The sequence below is a fragment of the Pan troglodytes genome, chromosome 1 (genome assembly GCF_028858775.2).
Source record: "Pan troglodytes isolate AG18354 chromosome 1, NHGRI_mPanTro3-v2.0_pri, whole genome shotgun sequence".
Taxonomy (NCBI): Eukaryota; Metazoa; Chordata; class Mammalia; order Primates; family Hominidae; genus Pan; species Pan troglodytes.
This window is the reverse complement of record NC_072398.2, coordinates 92,490,731-92,501,092: the sequence shown is the minus strand read 5'-3', so window position 1 is coordinate 92,501,092 and position 10,362 is coordinate 92,490,731. Positions and strand designations below refer to the sequence as shown.

The window sequence follows — 10,362 nt, the reverse complement described above, 5'->3', positions numbered from 1 at the left end:
AGTGGGTCCTTCTCAGAGGAGCACATGTGGTAAGGGGAGGGGCCGTGGCTTAAAGAGCCTCCAGTACTGCTTTGGATTTTATTCTGGGCAACAGGAAGGGCTGCAGCTAAGGTGAATTTTTATTTTGTTGTTTTTTAAACAGGGCACTGACATGATGAAAGTTTTGTTTTAGAAGAATCCCCTGGCAGAAGTGTAGGGGGTGGGTCAGAGACAGGACCGTCACTCTCTGAGGGCTTCCTGTGGCTAAGTGCTATGTGCTGAATGTGACTTATTTTACTTAACTCTTGTAACAACCCAGTGAGGTATTATTTATAATTGCTAGATATGGATTAGAAACCTGAGACTCATGGTGACCCTCTTCATTGGAAAACTGTCCCTTCCCATGTCTTAGGATTGAGGGATTGTCACAGTGCCCCACCTGTGCCAACAGCACCTAGTCCAAGGGATGGTCATGTGACCAAAGCAGAACAGAGTTGAGTCTTGGAATGTTGAAGATAGGGACCCTGGGTCTCTCTTTTTTTTGGATCTCAAACTGTAACTGTAAGCTTAGGGCATCTGAAGGCAATTTCCCATGACTTGGAGAAAACTATGTGACAGGATTGAATGTGGCTGATGCACAAAAGAAACAGATGAGGCCGGGCACGGTGGCTCACGCCTGTAATCCCAGCACTTTGGGAGGCCGAGGTGGGTGGATCACCTGAGGTCAGGAGTTCAAGACCAGCCTTGCCAACCTGGCGAAACCTTGTCTTTACTAAAAATACCAAAATGAGTTGGGTGTGGTGATTCGTGCCTGTAATCCCAGCTACTTGGGAGGCTGAGGCAGGAGAATCACAGAATCACTTGATCCTGGGAGACGGGGGTTGCAGTGAGCCGAGATTGCACCATTGCACTCCAGCCTGGGTGACAGAATGAGACTCCATTTCAAAAAAAAAAAAAAAAAAAAAAAGAACAAAGAAAGAAAGAAACAGATGAGCAGGATGTGTGGAGAGGGAGAGGTTGATGACCGTCACTGAAATTCTGGATCCAGCCATACCTGAAGCCAGACCCAGCTGGAGCTTCCTAGTACGTAAGCCATTAAATTACATTATTTTGTGTTTTAAAAACACAAAATAACTGGCTGAGTACAGTGGCTTGCACCTGAAATCCCAGCATTTTGAGAGGCTGAGGCAGGAGGATCGCTTGAGCCCAGGAGTTTCAGACCTGGTGTAGACCTGAGTGTGGAGGCTCAGGGAGAGGGTTGGAGGAGGATCCAAGGGACCTGGAAGATTTAGAAGCCAGAGGCAGAAGGGCACGTGGGAGATTGAGGCAGGGAGGAAGGATGGTAGCAGAGATGGCTTGTCTCAGACACAAAGGGCTGACAGGCAGGATGAGACCTCTCACCCAGAGGCCCAGGCAGCTGCAAGGCCAGCTTGTGGGTGCCGTTGAGCTCATCTGGAACCATGTGGGAGGCCAAGGCCAGGCCTGGGGTCACCCATGGGCTGAAGTTGGAGGAGAGGGAAGCAACAGCTGGAGGAGGAGGAGGAAACTGTCACCATGATGGAAAACATGGGAGAAGGTGGGAGTCAGCTCCTCAGAGCCCAGTGCCCCAGCTGAGAGGTCAGGAGGAGGAGGCCCTTGTGACCTTGGAAGCCAGAGCAGGACACCAAGGAAGGACCTTGGAGAAGGGAATGTGGAGGTGAGGCTTGTGGATTCAGCAGCAAACGAAGGGGTGGTGGTTAGAACGGTGACTGGAAGGACTGTCCCCTCCTGTTGTATAACTCAGTTCCATGCTGCAGAAACACAAGTCTTTCCCATACTACATTTCAGAGGCAAGGTTGAACTCAGGTGACTTATCTACCCCCTGCCCAATGAGCCAGAGACAGGTTTTATTTTTTTAAAGCATTTTAATAAAATTAACAAATAAATATTCTAAACTATATAGGCTACAGGGACAAAGGGTAGAAGCTAGAGGGCCAGTCTTTCCTGCTCAGGCCCTCAAGTCCCCTTTAGAGAGACCCTGCTCTGGGCTGGTTTGGGGCTAGGACTGCTGACTTGGGGAGGCGGGGAGTGAACCCGGAATGGGTGATCTGGGCTCTTGCAGCCATTCCTCTTTGTTGGTGTAGGGGAGGAGAGAAGAGGTCAAAGAAAGCAAGACCCTGCAAGAGGCATCCCAGTGACCCCCAGAAGTGACTGGGGTAAGGGGAGCGCTATCCTAGAAGGAGGGGGTGGGACGGAGGGGGCAGTGAAGCAGGGCGGTGAGCATGGCCAGTGGTGGGCTCCGGCCGCGGTTCTACCTGTGGCCACTCACTCTCGGACGTAGACCCTGGTGCACACAACGTCATCCGCCGTCATGGTCTGGAAGGACAGAAGTAGTTGTTAGCCTGAGAGGCCCCTGGGGTCCTGTGGCTTTGGAGAGGAGGGTTGAATGGAGGTACTCTGCTTGGCCTCCAGGTCCAAACCTGCTTCTTGGCTCAAGACCAACAGGCAGGAGCTGGTCCCAGAATGCCCAGGCATCAATGGAGGGAGGATAGCAATAGAGCCCCCGGGGCCCGTCCTCCTCCTCAAGCCAGGAAGATCTCCCTGAAGAACTGCTGGGATCCCTCAGTACATGCCCTTTGCTTGCATAAAAGGAACACCATTTCTAATTCACACAGGGCACTGTATGGGATAGGGACACCTTAGTTCTGTTCAAGCAGTCCCATCAGCAGGGTGCGGAGTCCAGCCATGGTTGTTCTTGAGTCTCCTGCACCCTGGGGTCTCCCAGAGAATCTCGGAAGGTAGCACTGGGTTTGCTATTAGTGGGGAGGAGGCAGGACTTACCAGGATCAGTTCCCCATCGTTGGTCAGTTCTCTGGTCCACGAGGTCTTGGGGCCCTCTCCCTTCAGGAGCTTCTGCTCACAGACCATTTTATTCTCACTCTCCCATTTCACCAGGCTCTGCAAGAGACAGGTGGCCAAGTGAGCTGGGCCCATAGCAGGGGCAATGCAGTGAGAGGGATAAGGGAGAGAGCCCCTTTCTAGCCCCCACCACTACCTAGGGATTTTCCCTACTGGGACAGAGAGAAGCTAGGAGTTAACTGCTAGCCTGGAAAATGGCAGGTTGAGAGGCAGGGCAATGACGCCATGACCCTGGAGCCCCTCCTGGCACTCACCTTACAGGGCCTCCCATCCACAGTCTGCTCCTCAAACTCCTCCCCAACCTTGAAGTTAATCTCTGTGGTGCGCACGGTGGTGGAGGTTTTGATGTAGAAAGTGTCTCCCTCCTGTTTGATCTCCACTGCTGGCTTGGATGCTGCAGCCACAGCAATCTTCCTCAGCATCACATTCACCCCTGTGGGGAGAGAGGAGAGGCTCACCTTTTAGGGGCCTTTGGGCACCTCTCTCACACCCTCCCCATAAGACAGTTGGAGCAGGCTGATTTGTGACTTGCTTGGGGTGGGTGTGTTGGGGGGTGCATCTGCCTGGTGCCTGGGTGTCTAAGAAAGTGCCTTGAAGGAGACGGTAGGCGGTGCAGCCCTGAAAGATGAGGGGGTTTAGGGAGGAGGGGGAGAGAGGCAGTGGCCTGCCCCTGGGAGTCCTGTTCCTAGCTGTGGCCCCACCTTGTTGAGTCAGCAGGTCTGGATCAGGCTCCCCACGTCTCAGCTCTTCAGTCCCAGAATGCCCAGGGGCAGCTTCTCCCCAGCCCCCTACCCAACAAACATCCTGCTACTGGCTCCGGTTGTCTCTGTTTACTTCACTTTTGGCCTTTTGTCTACCCTGTTGACAGCTCATCAGAGTCACTGGGACTGTACCCCTGGCCAAGCACAGGCCAGACCCCATCACTCATGTCCTGGGAAGTAGGAGCCATTTCCCTTTTTGCCCTATCTACCCACCATATCTAGTGCTAGATAGGTCTTCATTTGCCCAATTTCTGCCCCACAGCAATGAAAGAGAGCAGGGGCAGCTGCTTCCCTCTACAGAATGGTCAGCAGCCTGGGAAGACAGAGGCTCTGGAGTAAGGTCCAGGAGGCTGTGATTTCCTCCTGGCTCAGCCCCCTTACAGGCTGGGTGACCCTGAGCAAATGGCTTAACCACCCTGAGCCTTAGATTCCTCAATTGTAAAATGGAAATAACAGCTTCTTCAAAAGCCAATCAAGGTTGGGTACAGTGGCTCACACCTATAATCCCAGCACTTTGCAAGGCCAAGGCAGGTGGATTGTTTGAGCTCAGGAGTTCGATACCAGCATGGGCAACATGCTGAAACCCCGACTCTACCAAAAAAAAAAAGCCAGGGCTGGACGCAGTTGCTCACACCTGTAATCCCAGCTACTCAGGAGGCTGAGGCAGGAGAATTGCTGAATTGCTTGAACCCGGGAGGCGGAGGTTGTAATGAACCGAGATCATACCACTGCACTCCAGCCTGGGTGACAGAGAGAGACCCTGTCTCAAAAACAAAACAAAACAAAAGTCTGGGCGCAGTGGCTCACGCCTGTAATCCCAGCACTTTGGGAAGCCGAGGCGGGCGGATCACGAGGTCAAGAGTTCAAGACCAGCCTGACCAGCATAGTGAAACCCCATCTCTACTAAAAATACAAAAATTAGCTGGGCGTAGTGGCGCCCACCTGTAATCCCAGCTACTTGGGACGCTGAGGCTGGGGTAGGAGAATCACTTGAATCCGGGAGGCAGAGGTTGCAGTGAGCCAAGATCACACCACTGCATTCCAGCCTGGGCGACAAGGCGAGACTCCGTCTCAAAAAAAACAAAAAACAAACAAACAAACAAAAACGACCTGGCGCGGTGGCCCATGCCTGTAATCCCAGCACTTTAAAAGGAGGCCGAGGTGGGTGGATCATCTGAGGTTGGGAGTTTGAGACCAGCCTGACCAACGTGGAGAAACCTCATCTCCACTTAAAATAAAAAATTAGCCGGGCATGGTGGCACATGCCTGTACTCCCAGCTACTCGGGAGGCTGAGGCAGGAGAATCACTTGAATCCAGGAGGCGGAGGTTGTGGTGAGCCAAGATTGTGCCATTGCACTCCAGCCTGGGCAACAAGAGCAAAACTCTGTCTTAAAAAAAAAAAAAAAAAAGCCAATTGGGATGGTATGTGTTTAGGACTTAGCACACACAGTGCCAGGCATATGCTTAAGTTTTCAGGAAACAATAGCTATGATTGTTGGTATTATTTTTACTGATAAAAGGAAGGCAAAGGGTCAGGTGCCATGGCTCATGCCTGTAATCCCAGCACTTTGGGAGGCCGAGGCAGGAGGACTGCTTAAGCCCAGAAGTTTGAGACTAGATTGGGCAACACAGTGAGACCCTACCACTAAAAAAAAAAAAAAAAAAAAAAAAGGAAAGCAAAAAGCTGGGGCTCAAAGCTCTCTGCATTAGGCACCGTACTCATCTGCCCTTCTGGAAGACTCCCATACCCCTGTCCCCTCAAGGGAACCCCCTCTGCTGTGAGAAGAAGGGATAGAAAAGGAGACTGCCCTCCCCGCTCTGTGTGATGTATCCCCTTCTTCAGGATCCCCCACTCCCCTCACAGGGTCCGGCTATCTCATTCAGCCTCTGTGGATTCAGACTCTCTGTGCACCTCCATATCCCAGCCCAGATTGGACCCCTTCTCTCTGCTCCCCAGTTATTAACCGAAGTGGGGGAGATAGGAGACAGCACCCCTCTGAAAGGAAGACGTGCAGAGCAGGGGGCCTCTCTGGATGGGCTCCAGGTCTAAGCTCCACACACCCACCTCACCTGGCCTGATCTGCCGCCCTGTCCTGGAGTAGAGCCAGGGATGCACTAGGCGGGGGTGAAAGGGCCCTCTGCCAGGTAGCAGGATTTCCCTGCCCCTGATCTGGCCAACTCCCTGGACCTCCTCCAGACCTGGGTTCCTAGAGAAACAAATCCTCTTTCCCCTCAGTGCCAAAGCATACCTACCCTACTGCAAACAGAAGAGAGAGGAAGAGAGGAAGCCTTGCCCCTGGGGAGCCCAGGACCCCCATTGTTGGCTGCTGAACTCTTGTGTCTAGGAAGAAATGACAGGTCCCCAAGTCTTATTGAGATGGACCCTTGACTAGAGCTAAGAGGGGTGTGCCAGGACCAAAGTTCCTGCAGAGGCAAGGCTGGGTTCAGAGGAGACATCCTTTCAGCGAGCCCCTGGTGCCTGTGGAGCTGAGGGCCCAGCTTAGCCGGCCTTAGCTGGCTCAGGACTGTGTTTGTCTAATGGATCTGTTTTTAATCTGCCCCCTGCAGGGCCTGAGGAGGGCACGTGGCTCAGAGAGACCCTGCAGGGAGGACAAACAGACCGAAGACAGACAGCAGGATTGGGGCCTTGAATCTTACTCTTCAGCTGGGGCCTGGGGGTGTACCAGACCACCACCTCATCCGCTGAGGACAGGGGCCAGAATCCAGAGAAGATGAGGAGGGAGTGGCATCTAGGCTTTCCAAAGAGAAAATTTCTTTTTGTCTTTAAGTTTAGCAAGGACAGAGCAAGAAAGACTGATATGACTCCAAGAAGTATTGTGGTTAGATCGCAGGAAGAACTAACGGCAAGGAATGATGGAGATCCCTGCTCTCTCTGCAGCATTCCAGACCCGTCTTAGATCCAGACTCACTCCTATAGTCCAGGGAGAGGGGTGCCCTCCCTCCCTCCCCCCTCGCCCAGCCCAGCCGAACTACCGTCTCTCTGTTGAGTGCAGGAATTGAAGGCAGCAGGCCTGCCCTTACGCTCCCAGTGGCTGGGGTCCCTAACTAACGTCCATCTCTCCCCCAGAGTCCTCTCCCAGTCACCAGGTCCTGGCATTCTCCCCTGCCCCAGATGTCTAGCCCAGTTGGCCCAGAGGGCACACAGAAGGTGGGCTGGGAAAGTGGGAAAGGCAGTCTGGATTGACTTAGTTTTCCCCACCTTTGACCAACACACCCAATTGGGCTGCAGCCGATCTATGGTGGGGGGAGGTAGGTGGGAACCTAGATTTTTGGAAATGTGGGATTGGGGTTTCACACGAAACCATTTGTTGAAATCCAAGAAAGTGATAATTATCCCTAGCGATTTTAGAACTCTGGAGCTGCTCGCTGTATGAAAATACTTGTCTCACAGATGGGGGGTGGGGAGAGCAGAGTGGAAAGTGCAGAGGGGGAGGAAAGTGGGGCTCAGGGGGCGCTGGGGCAGCAGATCACCTCGCAGGCAGAGCTGGGCGCCGAGGGGTAATGAGCCTGCCCTGGGGATTGGGTTACCGAGGGGGGCACCGGGAAGGAGACTGGAATGTCTCCGAGCGGCTGGGCAGGGTAGGGAACCGGGCTCCCAGTCTGGATGCAGGGTTCGTGGCTCCACCAGCCCGCAGCTTCTGAACTGCAGAGAGCCAGGTGCCTCGGCCCGCCGAGTCCGGCCGCTGAGGCCAGCCTCCCCTTCCCCCAGAGGCCAACCTCGCGCTTCTGGTTTCTACGTGATTCACAGGCCGTGAGTCACCGCAGTGTTGGCACCGGTGGGCCCCCGCAGGAGAAAGCGGGATTTAGGCGTCGTGCCCAGAGCCCCGGGACCCGGACGCCTGGCACGTTTTTCGGGGATGCAGGCACCCAGTGTCTCACGCCCTGATTGTGGTCCCGCTGTCTTTCTCATCCCCAACTTCGAGGACTCCAGAGCCCCCCCTTGCCCCACCTGGGCCCTCGAACATTTCCTTACCCAGCACTTTGAGCAATTCCTCGAAGTTTTCCGATCGGATGATTTTCCAGTTGCCAGAGAAGTTGGGCATGGTGGCGGCGCGGGAGGCGGTCCCCGTAGACTCCTAGGCTGGAGCACTGGACACTGTCTTTTAGTCAAAAGAGACGTCGCCGTCGCCGGGTCGTCAGGTTCTGGAACCAAGACACGTCCAGGGACAACCCCAAAGCTGGCCTGGGCTCCCGCGCGGACAGCTTTTATACCCTGTACGGAACCGCCCCTGCCCAGGATTGAAGTGGCCCCGCCTCCCGCTCCGCGCCCCCCCCCCCACCTGGGGGGCCCGGCGCCCCCGCCACCAACCTCTGGATCTAGCCCGCGTGTGGGTCCAGGCTTCTCTGGGGACCGAGATAGCCTTCTCCTGCGCTAGTAAGTGGATGGGGAAGCGGACGCAAAGCCAGCACTTGAATCGCGCTCTCCGCCGAGGCGGGGGGAGCCAGCTGCGGGCGCAGATGCTCAGGGCTCGTGTATGGCTGTCCCCCACCCGAGTTCCTCACGTCTCGCCTGTTCCCCACCCATCCCCAACCTGACTCGGTGCATTCAACTCCTTGGTGCCGGACACCTGGCGACCCCACCCGCAGGCGGACCCCAGATATTGAGCCGTAGCTAGCCCTAGCTCCATTGAAGCCTGAACTGGATCCAGTGGGACCACTCCGTACTCAGAGAGGGGCTGGGGAGCTGCGGGGTTCCGGGGGTTAGGGATCTAAGTGAGGCAACGGCGCCCCCTGCTGGAACAACTCGGAGACGCTGGGCGGGGGCGGCACGGTCCCCCCACCCCTCCACCCTGCTTCGGGCTCACGTAATGCCTGGGGACTCTGGAAGTAGTCGCCAGGCGACTCGCTCCCCTTAATGCGCTGGGCAGACATTGAAGGGTTAAGCAGGAGCCCAGGGCGCGAGGCTGGGAGGGCAGAGGTCACAGCCAATCACTTGACGCAAGGTCTTTATTAAAACGCTTTCTCTGTCGCTTCACTCCCGAGACCCCGAGGGGGTCTCAGTAGGGGGAAGGGAGGGAGGCGGGGACAGAGGCGCGGAGCCCTGGCGAGCTGCGCCGCCACCTAGATAGGCGGGAGGATGGGTGCCGGGGGAGAAGGCGGAGCAGGGTCTCAGGTGTCACCATCCTGAGCTGTAAAACGGGCGGAAGGAGCGACCTCCTCTCCCTTGGAGAGCGGCTTTGAAACGGGAGATCAAAGAGGGTGGGAGGAGGGCACGGCTTCCTGCAGAGACCCGAGTGGGAGTGGGCGAGACCCCAGTGGAGATGGCAGGGAGACGGAGAAACAGAAACGGAGGTCAGGCGGGGAGCCTCGGGGACAGGCCTGGGACCCGAGGCCGGAAACCGCAGAGGAGCGAAGCCTGGCGGGATGCAGTGATTGGAGCCAAAGAAACCGTCCCGGCCTGTCCAACGCGGGGGGCCCTTCGGCCCGGTGGCCCTGAGCGAACCGATGCACGTGGCCCCGCTGCATCCCATCCCCCACCCTCTCCAGACTCTCCCTCCCAGCTCCTTCTGAGGCGGGAAGAAAAACCCTACATCTGGTCCCAGCCCTGGGTCCCTGCCCTGGCCCCTCCTCGCCAGCGTGGCCAAGGGTGGAGCAGGCAGTCGCTCTCAGATCTCTGAGCCCTTATGTTTAGAACCTAGGGACGATCTAGGGAGTTGGGAGCTTTGGTGGGAGCTGGGGAAGAGTCTGGAGGAAGATGACCAAAGGAGAGGGGCCAGAGTGACCTCAGCATTGAGAACTGAAGGCTGGAGAATGTACTGGGGGGTCGGGCCTCCGGGTTGCAGAGAGGGAAATCTGCAGAAATGGGTGGGTGAGAAAATAAAGCAGCTGGGCTGACTGGGCAGCAGGAGGGATGGAGATTCCACTGCATAGGACTTCTCTATGGGGCCCCGCCCGCAATAGCCAACAAACTGAGATTTGAATACTTCAGCCTGGGTTTAGGGGTCCAGGTTTTGTGTGGGAGAGCTTATTTGGGGGTGTTTGGGAGGCCTGGGCTTCTGCAAGGAAGAGGGCAGCAGGTCAAGGAGCTCTCTGAGGAAGGACAGACAAAAGCAGAGGTGGTGGAAGGAAGCGGGGTGGGGCGGGGTGGGGGGTTCCCTGGGAAGTGCTTAGGGCCTGGGGTTGCAGGCACAGCCCGAGCTCCTCCCCCATCCTCCCTGCTCAGCAATGCTGTAGGTAAAGGAGGGAGATTAGGCTCTGACAGTGAAATCAGGCTCCTGGCCAAAGGGATGAGGAGAGGCTAGAGGAGGGAACATGGTGGAAACCAGATTCCTGCTGCTCCTCCTTCCCTTCACTGCCCCCCTGCCTCCCCCACCCAGGTCATTTCGTCCATCTCCATGCCACCAGCCCTCTTGAGCCCCCAGCTGGAAGCGCCCAGCCTCCTGCTCAATAGGCATCCCTCCTCCTGCACGACAAAAGGATCAGTGCACTCTCCCCCCTAGCCTTGTGAGTGACTAAGGATATTAAAACCTCACCCAAAAGATGGTCACCAGGATGCAGGGACAGTCATAGGAGGGGGTGATTGGCCCCTCGATGCTAGAGCAGGGGAGCACAGGCTGGATGGCTTGGCTGAGGCTGCTGGGGAGGCTGGAGCCAGGCAGTGGGGCTCCCTGGGGTGGGGGCAGGGAGACCTGGGCCCACTCCCCTCTCCTCACTTCCCCACTCCCTCCACCAGCCAACTGGCCATGATTTCCAAAGAGACAG

The 10,362-nt window shown here is 56.1% G+C and overlaps 1 protein-coding gene across 1 annotated transcript; it reads right to left on the bottom strand.

The window, feature by feature from the left end:
* Nucleotides 1-1,863: 1,863 nt before the first annotated feature.
* Nucleotides 1,864-7,840, bottom strand: CRABP2 (cellular retinoic acid binding protein 2). The gene is made up of 4 exons (XM_001166367.6): nucleotides 7,634-7,840; nucleotides 3,132-3,310; nucleotides 2,800-2,916; nucleotides 1,864-2,334 (listed from the first exon to the last, which is right to left on the bottom strand). The coding sequence occupies exons 1-4, from the start codon at nucleotides 7,701-7,703 to the stop codon at nucleotides 2,284-2,286; spliced, it is 417 nt and encodes a 138-aa protein (XP_001166367.1). The 5' UTR covers nucleotides 7,704-7,840; the 3' UTR covers nucleotides 1,864-2,283.
* Between the last annotated feature and the right edge of the window lie 2,522 nt (nucleotides 7,841-10,362).